This window comes from Juglans microcarpa x Juglans regia, chromosome 5D (genome assembly GCF_004785595.1).
Source record: "Juglans microcarpa x Juglans regia isolate MS1-56 chromosome 5D, Jm3101_v1.0, whole genome shotgun sequence".
Classification (NCBI taxonomy): Eukaryota; Viridiplantae; Streptophyta; class Magnoliopsida; order Fagales; family Juglandaceae; genus Juglans; species Juglans microcarpa x Juglans regia.
Window position 1 is genome coordinate 30,545,661 of NC_054602.1, and position 21,313 is coordinate 30,566,973.

The 21,313-nt window shown below is 35.4% G+C and overlaps 1 protein-coding gene across 1 annotated transcript; it reads left to right on the forward strand.

Annotated features, from left to right (window-relative positions):
* Positions 1 to 16,846: 16,846 nt before the first annotated feature.
* LOC121265898 (actin-depolymerizing factor 4-like) lies at positions 16,847 to 18,794 on the forward strand. Its single transcript, XM_041169561.1, has 3 exons — positions 16,847 to 16,977; positions 17,997 to 18,262; positions 18,353 to 18,794. The coding sequence occupies exons 1-3, from the start codon at positions 16,975 to 16,977 to the stop codon at positions 18,792 to 18,794; spliced, it is 711 nt and encodes a 236-aa protein (XP_041025495.1). The 5' UTR covers positions 16,847 to 16,974.
* Positions 18,795 to 21,313: the final 2,519 nt, after the last annotated feature.

The window sequence follows — 21,313 nt, forward strand, 5'->3', positions numbered from 1 at the left end:
CGTGTGGGGGTGGGGGGATTTGCAGGTAGGCGAAAATGGGAAGAACGTCGAAGTGGAGAAAGGACCTGTACTCGGGAACAAAACAGGGGGGAAAAATAAAAGAAAATGCGTTTTGGCGCCCAAGAGAAGTGTTCCAACGATTTTCCTCCGTTGCAACACATTGTTTCTTATTGCAGCGATTATTTTCGCCACAATATAGTAAAAAATCGCTGCAATAAAGAAAATGATTGCACCATTGAGTTTAAATTCAAAGTCGATGTGAACAAGCTGCGACGATTTTATTTTCGCCGCAAATAGTTACTTATTGCGGCGATTTTTTTTGCAACAAAACAAAAATCGCCGTAAAAGGTCATTTTTCTTGTAGTGCGTTTAGTTCTATTTTTACAGCGTTATTCTTTTTTAAGAGAGAGTTTATAGAAGTTAAGGCAATACTCGTCATAAAGAAATTTGTGTACCGTTTGTTTCAAAATAAATGCGTAATTTGGCTTATAGTTTGAATTTTTTTCTGTATTAATAAGTCATAGCTGTAATTTTGATTTCATTGAATAAAATAAAATCTATTCTCTTAAAAAAAAACGATTATTTATTGATTACCAGTATGCATGCATGCTTTGTCGGTATCCACATGCAATCTTCTGTATATTTTAACCCAAGAAATTAAGGAAGATCTGATCTTAATTAAGGCAAGTTCTTGGCACGACCTCGATCCACAAACTCATGATGAGAACCAATTCAATGTTCTTGTTCAATCTACATCATGATATGGATCCTTCTCAGCTTCCTGCCTCCATTATCATCACCAGTTAATTAATTAGAAATATTTATATATTACAGCACTGACTTTCCGTGTCAATATGCATGCGATGCTCATGATCTACCTCGCACGTTCCTTGATATGATCTCTATGATATTCCATCCGTTCAATAATCTAATTATAACAATCAGTAGATTCAGTACCCCATCTCACGAAATTGCATTCATCATTGCCATGCATGCATAGAATTAATGTGCCTTCCGTTTCCCGAGAATAATAATAAATATATACAATAAAATTTCCAATTGGCCGTGTTTGCTTTCTAATTAAGTTAACTTTAAAAAATAAAATAAAATTTTGAGATAGTTTTTTGAAATTTTTTTCTCATCAGTCACTATTTACTACCTCACACCTTATATATATATATATATAAAGTTATATTTTTTTCTCATCCTATAAAAAAAAAAAAACTATATATAAATATAGGATATAAATGTGAATAGTAGTTGATACATAGAAATATTCCTCTAAATTTTTTTTCTCAAATTTAAAAGCATATAGACACAACTAAAGAAACGATTATTGTACTCAAATTATTTGTGATGAAAATTATTATTACTAAAATGATGTACAATATATAGATTATTATAAGTCTATTATTATTATTTTTTTAATGTAAATAATCAAATAATTTATAGTAAGGCCTTCATCCATTCATGTATGTAGTTGCCGATCAGTTGCTGTTAATTAAAACCGCAAGAGTCAAGAGACTAGCTACCACGTGGATGGTTAATCAATATTTTTATCAATCAGATAATTAAATTGATATATTAACTTATACTGCAATTAAGAGACTATAATATACTGAAAATGTCTAGTGTGAACAAGACCAATAATAGAATTTTATTTTATTATATTTTGAGGAAACAATGTAATTAAAATAATAGGAGTTTTCTTCTCGGCAAAGGTTATAAATTATGATTATATTATTATAAGAGAAAAGTGTACATATGGTGGGAATGAAGCAACAATTACACAAAAAAAAAAAAAAAAAATCAACCATATTCCCTAGTTGCATTAATTAATTGTAGAGTACTCTTTATTAAGACACCACGTTTGATCTGAGAAGTGATTTTAACTTATCTCATTTCATCATTATAGTTTTATCAAATTTTCATACAACATATAATAAATAATTCAATTTTTTTAAATCTCAAAAAAAATAATAATATTAAAAATTAATATTATAATAATATTTTATTTAACTCATCTAAAAAGATCTTATCTCCTCTCTCAATTTAAAATCATCTCCTGTCGATGGATTAATCATCCATCTATCAAAGTAACTGCAAATTAGAAACCTATATATATGTTAGTAATTACCTACCCCAGAAACAAAAATAATTTCATTTTTTTTAAAAAAATATTTGATTTATAAATACATTAATTTTATAATTTAACGTAATTTAATATCATATTTTTTATTATAAAATAAATTTGACATATCCATCAAATTAATATATATATTTATTTTTATATTACGCAAGTAAACCGCTTTTTAAGGGTCGTTTCAATGAGCAAAACCATTAATTAATGCTGACGATTTGCAATTGCACGATGCATATTTTGTAAGATATTGCCCCATAAAACTCCGTGTATTAGATAACCCTTCATTAATTACTCAAAATCATAACATATTTTAAGAGGAAGTCAACTCCCACCATGGAATATAAATGTAGCAAAGCCTCACTGCCTTCCTCAGTCCCCACCTATTCCTTTCACAAACTCCCATACCCGTACGTACCTATCTGCACATTGGCTTCTTATCTGCTGTTTGGCTAATTAGAAAGATCAGGTAGAAAGAAGAAAATGTCCCAGAAAGTAGGTCGCCATCAAAGGAAGCCATCACAGAGTGTGTTCATGTCCTTTGATCATGATCTCTCCGCTCCTCCGGACAATGCTGCAGAGGAGGCGGCTGCTCCACCACCCAATCAGCCTCAGCCACCGAAGCAGCCTCTTCCCAGCGCTCCTGCTCCAGGATTAGCATCGGTGGAGTCTTTGCCGAAAGACAATATGAAAGTGATCATCACAGATGTGGCAAACTAAAAGTATCGTTCTTTTATTTCTTAGTAATTAATATTGGATGAATGCAAACTGCTATTCCATTTTGGCTATGGAAGAAGTATCAGCAATATAGGAAGAAAGTTCAAGTCATGTTAGCTTTAACCATTGATGGGTATTTCACATTTCTCCTTCAAATCACGTGGTACGTATTTTGTTCTATTGCGTGGGTTTATGTTTAATCTCATATTGACGATGGAAACCGAATTTTTGTTTTTTTCCTCATGTTGGCCAAGCTATGAATCTATGCAAGCAATATCCTCAAAGACTACTTTCTTTTTCTTTTTCTTTTTTTAAAAAAGTAGTCATGTCTATCTGTAGTGTTCAATAGCCTGCATGGGGATTTTATAATTGCATGCACATCTAAAAGTTTATATTGCATAAGATATGCTAATTAGTTTGTTTAAGCAAACATAATATGTTCGGTTGCGCAGTTTAGATGAGATAAGATGAGATGTTTTGTTAAAAGTTAAATAAAATATTGTTACAATATTATTTTTTTAATTTAATTTTTGTTTTGAAATTTTAAAAGATTGAATTGTTTATTATATTTTATGTGTGAGTTTGAAAAAATTGTAATGATTATATAAGATGAAATAAACAATTTGTTTACATTGGGAGATCGTTCGGAGTTTAAGTGATCGACAATTTTGTTAATTGAAGTTTAGATAATGAGAAATCGATGTTATTTATCTCCATTTTTAGCATTTCAATTACACTGACGAATGTGTCATATGTTAAGTGGTTTTCTAATTTAAATAATTAATTTATGAAATTATTACATCGGTACGATGGAAAATAATAAATACAAGATGAAAAATAACATTATTCTTGAAGAAAAAATATGATGCATTTTTGGTATTGTAGACTTGTAGTCAAGCACAATATATGCTTGGATAGGATAAAAAAAGAAAAAAAAAAGATTTATTTGCAAGCCGGTGCGGAGAACACACATTACTTACCTTTGATTTGACATGATATAATTTGTAAGAGAAATTTAAGAATCAAATCTAATCATGTAAACAGTGTGCAAAATATATCTGTCATACGGACTTGTAATTTTTTTTTTTTTGGAACCTCTCCAAGGCAAAGCCCTTCGGATCTACCCATGTAGAGTAAATATCGATCCCATGCACCACACTCTCGAAAGTTTCCCTATACGAAACTAGTTAAATTGCTGGCTTTTCACCTGGAGTGCCCCAGATGATTGTTTGCACCTATGAGATGTTGAACCTTGAACCTTGAACTTTGAAGGGAGTGATACTCTAAGACCAAAACCTTCACCACTTGGACCAATCCTTGGGGTTGGACTTGTAAATAAAATACCTCTAAAAGAAAATGCTAACGAATCACAAAGTGAATATGATGCTATCCTGTTTCTTCTACACATCACCTTTTTCATTTCCACGGATACAAATTGCTTGTGAAAAGAAAGTATAATTGTTGCATACTTTCACGAAACATGCTGGGAAAAACAATTGAGGATTTTGACGTAAGTTATAACTAGAGACTAGAGAGAATAAGGTTGGGTTGAAAAATCGGAGTCAAGCATAAGGGCAGTGGGCCCAAGATCAACAAAGATGAAGAAAAGCCCGATAATGGCCAAGATCAAACAGACTTTCCACCTCATCACGTTGTAGCCCACATATCTATGGATGGCAGATAAGATGAAGATGAGAATACCCCGCAAACCTGATAACACAATATATATCTCAAGGCTTAGCCACAAATTACTCTACACGGAATAATAGTGTTAAGAGTCGAATATAATTTGACATAAGTTTCGTTTGTTTTTACAGGTAAGATGAATTAAAATTAAAATTAAAAGTTAAAGAAAATATTATTAAAATATATTTTTTTAATATTATTTTTATTTTGATATTTGAAAAAGTTGAATTGTTTATTTTATTTTATGTGAAAATTTGAAAAAATTGTAATGATTAGATGAGATGAATTGAGAGGAATTGTGAAAACAAACGAGACCTTAAATTAATCTAATATGAATGACTCAGCGTATGCTGCGAGATATCTTACCCGTGACCTAATACGTGACTTAACATGATCACATATAATCCAAATTCAACTAACATGCTTTGTTATGTGAATCGGATTATAGTTGACTGATTTATAATGCAAACCTAAATAACTCGACATAATTGACACCCTTAATTAAAATGTTGAATTGCATTCAAGCAAGACTCCCACGACATGACATGCCGGATAATATCCCCACTACAAATCAATAATAACAGATTGATTAGGTGCACGAAAGCAATGTGTCTAGAGAAGGCCTTGGTAAAGTTTAATAAAGACGTATACTTGAAGAACACAATCACAAGGGAGAAAATGCCTCCACAATAAAGATATTTGGATAGTGAGATGAGATAAAATGATTTTAGATAAATTGAATAAAATATTGTTAGAATATTATTTTTTAATATTATTATTGTTTTGAAATTTGAAAATGTTGAATTATTTTTTATATTTTGTATAAGTATTTACAAAAATTTATAATGATGAGATCATAAGAGAAGTTAAGAGTGTTTCTATATCAAAGGGGGCTAAGGGTCAAAACCACGTTATTGCACAAAGCCTATGAAAGCAGGGGCCGCACAAGCTCATATATATGCATGAGTGGGGAAAGTGAACCGATATAACGCTGAAGAGACGCAAACCAGCCTAGACAGATGTCATCTTCTTCCTCAACAGGGGAAAAAATAATGAAAAAATCATGTACAAAGGACTTCGGCCCATTTGGCGTTTGTGGTGATTACTCACAAATGTAGGTGAAAAGTGAATTTAAACTATTACATCCAATAAGCGTTTTATCAATTTTGAAGTTCCCCGTCATACATTCAACTATGATGCTAATAAAATTGATTCGAAACTTCTTTTTTTTTTTAGAAGAGCTAAGGTCATATGTACAAGAGTGACTCATTCCCATATTTTATTAAGAAAAAACCCTCACTTATGACGGAGGAATATCAAAAATAAATCCCCTGATAACAATGAGCCCATAGATAAAAACCCAAAAGGAACCAACAAAAAACTCACAAACCAATACATCATCCTCTTCGAAGATATGGAATGCCAAGTTTGTCCAAACGAATAATTCTCCGGATAGGACCCTCTATGGAAGTATTATCTTCAAGCTGAAAATTAGCCCCATGTGCCCCCTACTTAGCTAAAAAATTAACCACCATATTAGCTTCTCTAAAAATATTTTGAAAGCACACATTTAACTCTCCAACGATGTCTACAATTTCCTCCCAAAACTCCCAAAGAAACCAATATTTACACACTCCTGAAGCCAACCAACCAACTATGACCATTGAATCCAACTCAACCAAAATGTCTCTCAAGCCCAATTGCTTACATAACCGAAGCCCATCAAGAAGAGCTCTACATTTAGCGATGGTGTTAGTGGCATTCCCATATGAATGTGTAAAGCTTGCCACCACTCCACCTTGAGAATTTCGAATAATGCCACCTCCACCTGAGTCTCCGGGGTTACTGCAAGATCCGCCATCAACATTCAATTTTACTCTCCCTCTCAACGGAGGGCACCATGCAATAAATTTTATAGGCTTTATTGCAACCAGAACAATTGGGCACGCTAAATCCTCCAAGATCGACCGGTCATGAATGTTTATGGCCCAAAATTCTTTCATCTTACTCAACAATTCTCGAATAGCCATTTTAACAGATCGAATAATAATATCAGGATTAAAGAGCATACCTTCCATTTTTGCCTTACAACGAGCCTTCCATAGCACCCATGAAATTACAATCGGAAGCACCCCCAAAAGCCAGCCAACCTGCGAGGACATGGACGCATGTTGCCACCAGAAACTCATCATTCCTTCCCAATTACGAATTTGTGGAACTCTCATACGGCAAGTTTCTGCAAAACATTTCCAGATTTTTTGAGAGCCTCCTCCCCCACATAAAATGTGATTCAAAGACTCCATTTGAGACTGAACACAACATTCACACTTAGAAGCAATAGGAATGCCTAACTGTTAGAATAATATCATCAACCAGAATTGTCTTCCTCTTAGCTCACCAAACAAAGAAAGACCACTTCTTTGGAAGCCAATTTTTTCATAGCCATTTTTCCCAGGGGCATACATCAATGTTGTTGGATCAGACTCCAAGCAGACTTAGTAGTGAACTCTCCACTGATAGATGGCTTCCATACACACTTGTCCACCCCTGAATGTAACTTGACTCCAGCCTCACAAATCAACGTAACAATTTCTTTCGGAACACGTTCACGCAACACCTGAAGGTTCAGTCCTGCGCACGTAAGAGGTTTCGCCACTTGCAAATTCAAGTCACCAATAGCAGGAATTTAAGAGATTAGCGGTCGCTCCCCTACCCAGTTATCTATCCAGAAATTCACATGGCCTTCTCGTATGATCCACCTTGAATTACTTAACATCTGAGGCATGAGCTCCATTATCCCTTTTCAGAAATGAAATCCTTTATTAAGAGTCATCACTGAATAGAGGTGAGAATTACCAACGTATTTGAGAACACAAATTTTACTCCAAGATATCCACTTTCTTTTTTTATTATCCAATGAGGAACCCCATAGAAAATTTGAGAACACCCTCTTTATCCCCGATACCACACCTTTTGGTAAATTCAATACCGAAAGTATGTGTAGGGGTGGGCAGCGGGGCCCCGCCCCCGCTACCCCGCCCGGCTTCCGCCCCGCCCCCTCATGGGCGGGCGGGCTAACCCGCTCCTCCCATGCGGGGGCGGGGTCCCCCACCCCTCATAGAGAGGGCATAGCGGGGGCGGGATGACCCCAGCGGGGCCCCGCCCCGCCCCCGCCCCCGCCCCACATTAAAAAAAAATTTATTTATATATATTAAATAAATATATTGTATATAGATATACACAATTTATAAAAGACTTAAAATTATATTCAAGTCATTGGATTGCTTTGGCCTCCTAGGCCAATCTTTATATAGGAGGCCAAGGCAATACAATAGTCATCCTTAAGCAGTGTGGGACTTACTACTAAGTCCCACATTGCTTAACGATGACTATTGTATTGCCTTGGCCTCCTATATAAAGATTGGCCTAGGAGGCCAAATCAATCCAAAATCTAACTCTAATGAGTTTAGATTTTTTTTATATTTATAAATTTTAATTTATTATTTAAATTATATTATAATTTTGGTCTAAAATAATATTTTTAGACCAAATTTTTTTTTTTAACATAATGGCGGGGGGCGGGGGGATGGGGGTTTTTCCCCCGCCCCTCGGCACCGGGGCGGGGGACCCTGCCCCCGCCTCCCGGGGGCGAGGGGGGGGGGGAAAAACCCCCAACACCCGCATGGTGCGGGGCGGGGAGGGGGTGCCCCCGCCCCGCACCATGCGGGTAGCACCCCTAAGTATGTGTATAGGCATACTATTCAACACATGTTCAAAAAGAACAATTTCACCTCCAAAGGAAAGAATCTTACTCTTCCTTCCCGCCAACTTTTTTTGAATTTTTATCAATAACAAATTGAACACACGGATTGTCATTCTCCCCACAATTAAAGGAACACTCAAATATGTACATGGCCAACTCCCTTCCTCAAACCCCGAAATAACCTTCAAATCCTTTTTCCGGCTAGCCAAAATAGAGGATGTCAAAAACATTGAGGACTTACTCGGATTAATCAATTGACCAGACATCACTTCATATCTATGCAATACTCCCATAAGATTCCGAATAGATGACTTGCGCCCATTAGCAAAAATCAGAATGTCATCCGCATATAACAAATGAGAAATCAACGTACCTCCACTAGGATGAAAAGGCTTAATTCGACCCAAACTATACTCTTTATGAAGCATTCGAGAAAGGATCTCCTTCGATAAAATAAATAAATATGGAGAAAGCAGATCACCTTGCCTTAGCCCACGCGATGGCTTGGAAAAGCCTTTGGAACAACCATTTAGCATCACAGAGTAAAAAGGAGAGGAGACAGCATTAAAGACAATAGTTCGCCACATTTCAAAAAAAACCCAACCGTCGAATGATTTCTAAAAGAAAGCTCCAATTAACTCTATCATACGCTTTGGCTATATCAATATTTAAAAGTACATTTCCTCCCCTCACCTTCCTATTTATGCCTTGAACCAATTCTTGAGCCTGAGAAATATTTTCAAAAATGCTTCTACCTAGGATAAATGTTGCTTGTTCAAGAGAGACGAGTTTTTCCAGAATTGGTGCCGATTGAAAGACCATAATCTTTGACATAATCTTATAAACAACCGAGCAAAGACTAATCAGTTGAAATTGCCCAAAGCCCAAAGGTTCATCAACCTTCAGAATGAGAACCAAATTTGTAGCTCCAAAGAAAGTAGAAATCGGTTGTCCTTCAAAAAAATCTCTAGCCATCTCCAATAAATCCTCTTTCACAATGTCCCAAGCCATCATGAAAAAACTTGCCGAAAAATCGTCCGGACCCGGGCTACTATCAGCCGGGATAGACCATAAAGACTTCTTGACTTCATCCATAGTAGGTGCAGCACACAGGCTCTCATTCTCCTCCAAGGACACCACTGACTGAACCAAATCCAGCTCCTCCAGATTTCTTTCCGTCGGTGACACCGAAAATAATTGTTGGAAAAAATCAACTACAGCTTCGTGTACCACTTCCTCTGACTCTAACAAACGTCCATCATCCAATCGCATTCTATCAATTTTCTTAATCTTAAGCCGCATGGATGCATGAAAAAAGCCAGTTTTAGCATCCCCCCTCAGCTAACCATTTAATACGAGACTTTTGGCAAGCCATCATCTCTTCTCTGTGTATCCACTGTAAATGTTCTTGTTTACAATTTAGCCACTCTTGCTCAATTTGATTTGAGTAAGTATGGGCCAACACTACTTCTAGCTCAGAAATACGGTCCTCTACCTTTTTGAGTTCTACCTCCACCCGACCAAATTCCTCTCTGTTCCACAAACATAACGCACGTTGTAACCTTTTAAGTTTCATACTGATGTGAACCATGGCACACCCTGCTACCTCTTCATTCCAAACCGTTTGTACTAAAGGGAGAAAGCTCTCATGAGATCCCCATATGCGGAGGAACTTGAGAGGCCGAATAACAACCGCCTTTTCCCCGATGAGATGCACCAACATCGACGCATGATCTAAAGAAGTTATGGGCAGATATGACACCGTAACATCACCAAAGTAATTCAAGAATTGCAAATTCACCAAAATTCGATCCAGTCGAGCCTAAATCCTTCTCCCCCCGCTCCTTCCATTGCACCATGACAACCGATTACCGACACAAGGCAGGTCCACAAACGCATATTCATGGATATAATCGTTAAATTCCCTTTTTGCCCAAGGAGCCTGCAGGAGGCAACCCCTCTTTTCACTATCATCTCGAATAATGTTAAAATCTCACTCAATGAGCCGCGGAAGCCCACAAGGATTTTGGGACTTTAGAAGCTCCCATAATTCCATTTTTTTAGCCCGAAAACAACTAGCATAGACGAAGGTTACAAGTACCCTACAATTCCCATGAACAACTCATCCACTAATCGCTTGATCGGACAAAGAAAGCAATTCGAACTCAAAACCAACATCCCAAAAAATTCAAATTTTACCACCTACCTCCGCATTATTAAAAAAATAAGGGAACTTTATCCAACGTGCCCATTTGCTGCACTTATTAGAATTTAAAAATGGTTTTAAAATGGTCACCACAGAAGGGTGACTTTTATTCAAAATATGTCGAAGCCTACTATTCGACGAAAGAATTCCCCTAATATTCTAGGTAAGAATCTGCATAAAAAAAAAAACTAAAAAAATCTTTTGGATGACTGCAGCGCTCCAATACCACAATCGATTTTTCTTTTCATATCCATTTCACTTTTTTCAACGGGACATGCATATCCGAATCAGAATCAAACGATTTTGCCGCTAACTCATTCAATTCCTTCTCGAATTCACCCTCAGACCCAACCTTGGATAGAAAAAAAAATCCTTATCTCCCAACCCACCTAACTCAGATTTCAGAGCTTCATCCACTAAACGTAAATTACTTCTTGACGTTGAATTTCGAAAAAATGCCTGACCGTCCCCCTCACACGCTGCTTCTGTTAATTCAAACCAATTTGGTTGTTGCTTAATCGGTGTTGCCTTCATTGAAACGAGAGCCTCTAATTCCTCTTCACTTATAGTCCAACACTCGCCTGAATCTGCACTTCCTCTGAAGGCATCCCCTTGGACAGTTCCTCTCTATATTCTTCCATACATGCTTCAAAAATGATTATTTACTGCTAAAATAAATTTATTTTCGTTATAAATAGTCATTTTGTGATTATTTGTAAATGAATCAACCCTTGATAAGAGAGGTCTCTATTTCATCTGTTTATGACATGTTTGACAAAGGTGTTTCATATCTAAAGTCAAAGATATGTTTTATTAAAGATTATTCCGCTCCCGATCATATAAACTTGAAATTACTTGAATCTTCAAAATACCAAAAAATCTTGAAAACAATGTGAGGGAGGCCGTTCCCAGAATCAGACTGAACCACACGGGCCCAGCCCACAAGATATCGATGGGTATAAGGGTAGTATGGTAGTAGAAAATCGATAATAAGAGATAGAATGGGCCTGGCCGAGGAGGGCGACGTCAGCCCAGGAAGCCCAGAAAGGAGCAGCAAAGTAGCACGCACGAAATGTGGATCCCTGAATCAGACAGCCTACCACCACTATTGGTCAACAATCCACATACATAGTGTTCGAGACAACCTTGGTCCCTGGACAGACCTGGAAGGTAGGCGCGCCAGACTGAGACCACGCCGCATTTAATGAAAGTCCAGGACGGACACACCATGATGTGAACCCTGGACTATTAGCGGTTGTCACGATCAGGCATGGATGACCTGTCGTGTGGCAGAACGTCAAGAAAGGGCACGACCTAAGTATAGAGCAACACCACCACGATCAGCTTGCTAGGGGACCACCCCAACCAGGTATATATACCCCCTCGCGGGGGCAAAAATCTCTCTAACCACTTTCATTTAAGCTCCCTTAAATCATAGACTGTGAGCCCAAATTGTCTTAGGCATCATAGGTGTTTCTCGCCATCTCGAACACTCATTTCTCCATATTCGCAAGAACAGATTGACCCAACGCGGAGTTGCTCGGGCTACTAAACACGACATCAATAAACAATTTTCTAAATATTGTTTTAAACATTTTTTGTTAAAAAAAAAAAATCAACCATCCTATGGTGGTTGCCACACGAGCTAAGCACTCTGATTGGCCCTAATTTAAAAGAGTAGTGTGACTCACTCAAAAATGAGTAGCACAAAGGCTATCCCAAGTGCAGGAGGATGTTGCGTAATAATTAGGAATAAATTTGTAGATCGTCTCCTCAAGGAAAGTTACTTAAAATCAAACTTGTTTAAAATGGTGAAAATATTCACAAGGAAAAAATAAAAATGATGGTATGTACAATGGATGGAAGAGTGCAACAAGAATGAAAAGGGCACTAGTCATGGACTAGATTCATATTTTTGGATTTTTGAGTGTCGAAATGAAATGTAAAAAAACTAACAAATTGAAATTAACAATCAAATGATCAACTAAACTAAACAATCTTAATTAATCTGAAAATTAAACAATAAAATTGAAATTATTTTAAGTCCTAATTAAACTTCAATCAATCTAATATGCAATGGAACTAAGAGATTAATAAAACTAAGCTAAGAATTAAACTAGATTAGAAAGTAATTGACAAAATACGAACTGAAAATTGAAAAGCCCCAAAATCAAGATTCTAGGGTTCATCCTTGTATTCAAATCACAAATTCTCAAAATTAATCCATAACAATTGTAATAACTGTTCAATGAAATCTTAAAAGAGCAAGAAAAATAGCGACATTAAGTAAAATAAATAGCAAATAAAAGGCTACAAATGGCTAATAAGCGATTTTGTGTGCGGCCCAAATTTCTAAGCCAAAAATTTCAAAATTACTCCATAAACTTTAAACTAAAATTAAATAAATAGTAGAGAGTGAAAAGAGCAAGCCAAATGAATGAAGATTGAGGTGGTAGGCAATGGAGGAGGCGGCAGGAGCGACAATTGGATATTGGAAGAGTTCTTCAAATGTGCGGCGTTGCTCTGCAAAAGTCTCCAATTTCGTACTAATGATATGCTTAAATAGAGTAGGAAAGAAACCTTAATGTCTTCATATTCCCGCACACAAAATCGCTTAAATTTTAAGACTTAACTTGGCAGCCACGTACGCACTTTAGGAGTTTGAATTTGGAAATCTTTATTAGAAACAACTTTGTAGCCCTTTAAGATAGATTTCCATCGTATCAAGAATCTTATCAATCTGATATTTGAAAGGAAAGTTATGATTAAAATACTAAAGTGTGTCCATTTTGTAAACTTGACTTTTTTCAAGTTTTTCATTTCTTGACCTTTTGGTACCTTGATTTTTCTCAAACTTTTCATTTCTTGACCTATAAAACAATAGAAATTAGAAATAAAAAAAATAAAAAAATAATAGAATCTCAAAAATATATTGTGCATGTGAATGAATATTATCCAATTAAATCACAAGTTATAAATCATGCTATTAACCAATTTAAAACACAACTTGAATTTATTCATCTTAACCATTTTTTCATCTAAAACGAATAATAATGTAATGAAATAAATAAAATATATTGATTCTAAATATATAAAATATGTAATAATTCAGCTCAATCATAGTGCTATACCCACTGATGGTGTAGCCCAAGGATGGGTTCGAAAAAGGTCAAATCTTTATTTTTTTCATAGATTTTTTTTATATCCTTAAAACATTAAAAAAAAACTCATAAAATTATTAAAAAACACATTCTTAATCACTAAGTAAATAAAAAAAAAAATGTGTCAGGACCCAACTCTCAATAACTTTATCATTTTCCACTCTAAAAAATGTTTTACCCCTATTTACAAATATTTCTTGCAAGAAAAATTTTACTTATCATCTTTTATACTACACATCAATATGTGATTTGTCATTTTTATTCATTTATTTAAATATCATATATATTAGTATATGGTGTGAGGATGATAAGTAGTATTTCTCATTTTACAAATATTGATTTTGATTTTATTTTACATCTAGACATACTTTTATTGTCGTTGATGCTCATCAGTCTCTCTTTTCTGTGAAAGACAATAGTGAAAGAGGTGAAAAAGGAAAATCCGCAAAGATAGAGTTTGTTAATTTTCAATAACCTATTGAAGTATCCTCCATTTATTTTTCCTAAATCCAATAAACTCTCTTTCAAGGTACAATTTCAGGTGCCTTTCATTCAATTAAATTCAATTATTGGAAACACTTTTTTTTTCGTTTTTGTTACAAGTTATTATTGGAAACCATTGTTGCACCATGATACAAGCTTCAGAGAAAGAATCTATTATGGGGACCCACCCCCCCCCCCCCCCCCCCCCCCCCCCCCCCCCCCCCCCCCCCCCCACCCCAAGTGCTAATCATAGTTAAAGTAGAGAAATGGTTTAGGTCCGGTTTGTATTCGCAATTTATTTCAATTTATCTCATTATTATTCATCAACTTTAACTCACAAATCTTACTACTATTTACAACTCATCTCACTACTATTCACAACTCATCTCAACTCATCTTCAAATCCAAACGACACTTTAATTTTAAAGAAAGTGATTTATCTATAATATTATTATATAATATATTATATAATAATATATTAAATGAAACATATTTTTATAAAATATCTTATAAAAATAATATATTTTTATAAAAATATTTTTTATTTAACACATTATTATATAATATATTATACAAAATGTTACAAACATATTATTACTTTAATTTTAATACCGCCCAATCACAACGTTAACTACCGACAAATATCTCTCTGTACGTACACGTACCCCAGCTGCCCTCGCCAAGCCAATCCATTCCTGGCTCCTTTGCGCGGCGTCCCGACTTCGGAGGCTTTTTCATTTTATTTTATTTTCTTTTCTTTTATTTTCTTTTCTTTTATTTTCTTTCTTTTTTTGCTCAGCCTACCTTATTTAAAATTTACGAGAGATCAGAACTGATTCCAAATTTCCAACGCTTTACAAGGGGTCCCGCCCCCCACCCTGCCCTCATGCGGGTAGAGTCGTCGGGGAGGGGACATCCGCTTCTATCCCCTACAATGATTCTCAGTTTATTCTCTCTCCCCCTCCGTTGATTCCCTCTCCTCACCTCCATTATTTTCCAATTTTTCTCTCTCCCTTATTTCTTCTCTCTCTCCTCCTCCTCCTCCTTCTTCTTCTTCTCATCCTCTTCCTCTTCTCCTCATTTTCCTATTTTTTGTTTTTATTTTTAATTCTCGACATCTTGAAGCGTGGTCATAGTTTCTTTGCTCAAACCATAGTCTTGTCGTGTGTCATGGTGGATATTTGTAATTTTTTTTTAACTATGTCACTGTTTGAAACTCATTTATTAAATGAGTCTTGCTAGGTATAAATGGTTTGGCACACCAAACTACGTACTGACGTTGACATGATATTTTTTATTGAAAAAATAAATAAAATAAGAAAAATTTTAAGATAAAAAGAAGGTCATCTATCTCACCAAAATAATTTTCATCTTAATTTCATTAAAAGTAGAGACTGAAATAGAGGCAACTAATTCATATTATAACTCTGTGTGGCGCGTATCCTACACGCGCCGCCACTGCCTATGTTGATTCGACGCCAGCGACTCGGTTTAGATTATGGCTGCTACTCTATGTTACCGATTTTCCTAACCAGTGATATTGTACGAGAGATCATGGACTTCTCTAAAAATCATCTCCAAACAATATATAACAGTGCACCCGTCACCTTTACCACTTTCAGCGGAGGTTCCACTGTCTCCGACGGTGGTTCTATTATTCGTATTTTTGCGAACATATTTCCATTTTTCTTTAAGACAGTGTCCTTTTATAGGATATGGGTAAGGACCAATAAATTAGACTTAAATAAACCCGTTCACCACTTTGTACTATTTTCTATTACTTTTTGGAGCGATTGTTGAGGAACCCCACCCCCTCTTTATGTATCACTTTTTTAATTTAAGGAAATTAACTTGTTTAGAAAAACAAAATCATATTATAACTCTCTTTTGAATGTCTAGACAGGTGACTATTTCATTATTTGGTAAGAGGAGTTTGTTACTGTTCCTGTCACGCAAAAATTCACTTCAACACTTGCAATTATTAAACATTATTCTAGAATTTAAGAATCAAACCTTACTTGAGAGAAACAAATTATTTTTTATTTTCTGATAAATGTTGCAGAGAAAAATGTGCTCTTGGTGTACAACCTTCTGCTTTTACTTAACGTTGAGTCAGCCAAAATGATAACATAATGAAAAATTATATCTTGAAGTCAAATATAAATCAGAACGGATATATGGTTTTTCAATCTTTTGTGAGGTCAATCAGAAAAATATATAAATCAGAAAAAATTATTTTTTTTGTAGATAAATGTTATGCATCAGTTACTATTCACTCTCATATCTGATATCTATAACTTTTTTATAAGGTATAGAGATTTTTTTATAAAGTATAAGAATATTTTTTATAAGATGTAGAATGTAAAATAATAAATAGTAAACGATAAGAAGAATAAATGTTATTTTTGTAAAGTGATATACTGTTTTCAATTAATCCAAAAAAGGTTTCATAGAAAAAATAAAAAATAATAATAATTCCAAGCGACGTCGTCTCACCATGCTTTTCTTTAGTCGGCTCTACTCCAGAGTTGAGCCGGATTCGTACAATCCAATAAAGCAATGGCGTAGACTAGAGATTCTCCCCTTTGGTACCTGTACAAAGCGTGGCGCCACGCCATTGGTCCACACGCTCCAAACGTAGTCGTATACCACTATATTAACCCCTGCACACACACAGAGCCTAGACAGCTATCTATATAAATAGCTTCAACGTCTTCAGCAGAGCCTTCGTCATCGGAGGAGCCTCTCATACCTATATTTTCTCCTCATCCTCATTTTCTCGATCGTGTTCTCTGTATCTCCAAGCAAACCGAACAAAATGGTCAGTCTTCTACTCTTTCATCTCCATTTCTGCTCCGCTACTTCACTTATTGTCGATAAATTGTTGCTAAGAACTCCGATTACTATGATTCTGTTCTTCCAAATCTTCTTTTTTTACGTTTCTCGCGGTTTCTAATTAATCAAACGGATCTTCATTTGTTTTGAGATTTTTCCGATGTCTTTGTTTGTTCTGTGGTCGATCTGATGTTGGAAGTGAAGTTTGGAATTGTAGTAATCTGTGTGTGTTGGTATAGTTATTAATCAGTTTAGTTGTGTTTCTTCAGCTTGCAGATCTGATTTTTTTCGAATGTTTACTCTTTGAATCGTGATTTCTGTAGTGGATTATAATTCTTTTTGGAAAGAAATTTTCTGATCAATGATTCATTTTTATTTTGATGACTGGAAATGATACGATCTACTCTCCTTAACCAAACGGATCGTGCTGAGTTTTGAATGCATTTTGTTCTGATATTCTTCTAATATGCAGTCTTTTATGGGCAGTGCATGTTAAGAGTTGATATTTTTCAGATTTTTCGTACGATTTTAGAGTCCTTTAGTGATGGTTTGGAAGTATTATTATCATCATTAATATTTAGATTTAATTCTGCTTCTGTTTACAGTTTTCTACCTCGAGCACATTGGTCTGCTTAGAAAAATTTTAAGGGATGAAGAAGGCCAATGCATTTGTGTTGGAATTTTCCATTATCTAGAATTCTAGCCAAGCGGATTACAATTTCTTCTAGCATAACTTAGTTGATTTTTCTTTTACTTCTTTTTTATTGTTATTGAAAAAAAGGGTGGATCGTGTTAGGCTAAGATTTTTTTTATTGTCAAATACAGGTAATAGAATTGATTTCTTAATGTTTACAATATTTGGGAATGCTAATTTTTGTGGTTTTATTTTAACAACCTATAAGGTCTTCCATATGTTAATATTCCTCATATACTATGTGTCTCAATAACTTGTAGGTTTATTTATGTCAACTACTTAATCTCTATGATGTTTATAAAATTCCTTAGACCAACGCAGCCTCGGGTATAGCTGTGCATGATGACTGCAAGTTGAGGTTTCTTGAACTTAAGGCGAAAAGGACCTATCGCTTCATAATTTTCAAGATTGAGGAGAAGCAGAAGCAAGTTATTGTGGAGAAGGTTGGTGAGCCAAACCAAGGTTACGAGGATTTCACTGCAAGCCTTCCAGCTGACGAGTGCCGTTATGCTGTATATGATTTTGACTTTGTCACGGAAGAGAATTGCCAAAAGAGCAGGATTTGCTTCGTTGCTTGGTGAGTCTAATTAATTGGCCTTTCAATTAATCTTTGATGCCTTGTTATTTGTTATTGTACATACACTAATTTGCCTCCTGTTGTATGAAGGTCTCCGGACACCTCAAGGGTTAGAAGCAAGATGATTTATGCAAGCTCCAAAGATAGATTTAAGAGAGAGCTTGATGCAATTCAGGTTGAGTTGCAAGCAACTGATCCAACTGAGATTGATCTTGATGTCATTAAGAGCCATGCCAGCCAAATAACCCCAGAATCTGTCGATTCAAAAAACTCCACTCAGCATGGTCCAAACTCTCCGGCTTTTGTCTTAACAGAGGAATGTGGAGCCTCTTCCATAGAGATAATCCTTGATCTACACCTTCCAACAACAAAAATTTGTGCCATCGGACTTCTCAGTGCCAACCTTCATGTCTTCTTCAGACATCATTCAGCCTCGAACTCCTACCTTGGAGCTTTGATACCAGTTGTTGTGCAAAAAAACACCACACCCACACACGAAAATAACGAGATAAAAAGTGAAATAAGTGCATAAACATAGGAATCAAACACACACAAAACACAGTATTTAACTTGATTTAACAACGTGTCTACGTCCATAGTGCTGTAAGAAATTTTATTCTAGAGGAGATTACAATCACACAGTGAGTTACTAGAGCACCATTCTACTCACATAATCTTAACTCTCTCTCTCTCTCTCTCTACAACGTTTGCCTCTCTCTTTTGCTCAATATGATACTTACTGACTTAAACAAGCGAAAAACAATTACACATATGAGCAATCCTTTCTCTCTCTCTTCCCCTCAAATATTAATGCACGTTCTTCCTCGACCCATTCACTCACACGTTAAACAAAATAAACCATCAATTTGTTGCGACTCATTACACTAAGTGGTCTCAATTGTTTTTGTTATCTTTTTTATCACGATTCTTACATAAATTGCCTTATTTTTCATCTGTCACTAAATTTTAATTCTTATGCTGACAACATCAACCTTCAGGAGAGTATGCACCCTACTCTCCTTTTTCTTATTCGTTCATCATATAGTTTTATCATCAAATGCTGCTTCTGCTATAAAAACGCTCGCTCTTCTCAAATGGAAAAGTACCCTTTCAAACCAAAGTCAATCTCTCCTATATTCATGGTCTTCTCTTCCTAATGCTTTTGAAAATTCAAATCAAAGTATAAATCCATACACTTGGTTCGGTATTTCTTACAACCCTATTGGAAGTGTCGTCAAAATTAACCTCAATTTATTGAGGCTCATTTTGCATTGGTGCTTATACCCTTTTACACTTTTAGACCTCTTCCTCTTTTTACTCATTCCTTGACTTACAAGATGAGTCAAATGATGTCCTTGTTATTTAAACTTTGCATTTTCTTGAACAAACAGGCTGACAAATTCATTCAAATTTCACTTATCCTTAATAGTGTTGTAGTGAATTTGAAATAGTTTATACTACAGAGGTAAGGAATTCAAAATAAATTACACAAGGAAAAACTCATTCACATTCATTCAAAATAGCCTTTAATTTAACAACTAGATTTGACATTTCAGCATCCCATGTGTACCATCAAATCTCATGGTTGTAAGTTTTGCCATCAATGTTCTTTCACAGTTTAAAAAAAATCCTTTAGCAGTGTCATATTCAGAAAAAAAAAATGTTGACTAAATATTGTTCACTATGCTAATTCACATAAATATAATGCTCAATATGTTTAATCTCTCTCAAGAGTGGTGTAAAGTGCGGTGCCTTTAGGGGCACTCTCGATTGTTGGTTCCTTTCACATAACGTTCATTCCTTAGTTTGAGCTGGCTTGCGTACTAAGAAATTGTATTCAGTACCAAGGTGATGATATTTATTTTTGGATTGTGTTTATCTTTAGTGAGGCCTTGTTATGCCCATAAGTCACTCCCTTAGCTAAGTTCCACTAGACCACTTAAAACTCTTACTCCTTTCATACGCTAGAGCCTGCCAACTCCCTATGGGTGACTACCCATATCATCACTTCTTGTGCTTCTGTGAGGATTGTTAAGGCCTTGATTCCCAGCATGGATTATTTATCCACTTTTATCAGAAGTCATTAGACGAGGAAGCACTCAAGTGGAACTCATCTCTCCCCCTTGATTGTCTATGTAGTTTTGATGATGTGATTAACAGATTCACTAGCCAGTAGTTGCACTAGGTGTGGTAGAAGCGACTTGATCTTCTCTCTCATTCCAAATCAAAGGCTAAGGAAGCAATGAAGGGCATTAACCTAGTTTTGTTGATGAGATGAGCTCAGCGGGATTCGAACCTATAGTCTCAACTAATGTTTTGAATACCGTACCGGACGCCGTACCGGCACTAGAACGAAATATTTCAGTACCGATACTGTTTTGTGTACCGTTTCGGGATAGTCAATATATGAATAAATTATATATAAATATATATTTAAAGTATAAATAGTCTAGTCTGAATTTGGGGTAAAAAAATGAGCTTATAGCTTGAAAAAAATGAAGAAAAAAAATTAAAGGCTGAAATATAGGCCAGTACGGGCCAAAATACAGGCCAGTTCAGGCCAACATATAGGCTACTACGACCGGTATTTGGGCCAATACAAAATATATATAATACATGTACCAGACCAATGGCCAGTACGACATATATACCGGTTGTACCTGCTGGTACAGTATGGTATTTAAAACAATGGTCTCAGCCAGTATTGATGAGCCTGTAATCCAATACTCTCAATTCTGATTGCCATATGTACCATTCAGTTTTTGCTTTTTTTGTTTTCTCTTTTATCTATTTTTTTGAATTTTCCTCTTCCCACACTGCTTTAATCAGTAATTGCATACGGTTTATCAGTTAAGAGTGCCAAATTAAGATCCAAAACACGAAGGTGAAGTTTGAAAAGTTTGTTTCATTAAGGATCATAACAGATAAAGCATGCGAATGATGCAAAAAAGGAACTGAAACTGCAATAAAAAAATAAATGCTCACAATATTAATGATTTAAGACTTGGACTTGTCAAAAAATAACAAATAATTAAACGACATGCAACTTCA

Bases quoted from the DNA above. Each gene is read 5' to 3' on its own strand.
- LOC121265898 (XM_041169561.1), top strand. The intron at 18,263-18,352 runs GTGAGTCTAATT...TGTTGTATGAAG, and splicing joins AGGATTTGCTTCGTTGCTTG to GTCTCCGGACACCTCAAGGG.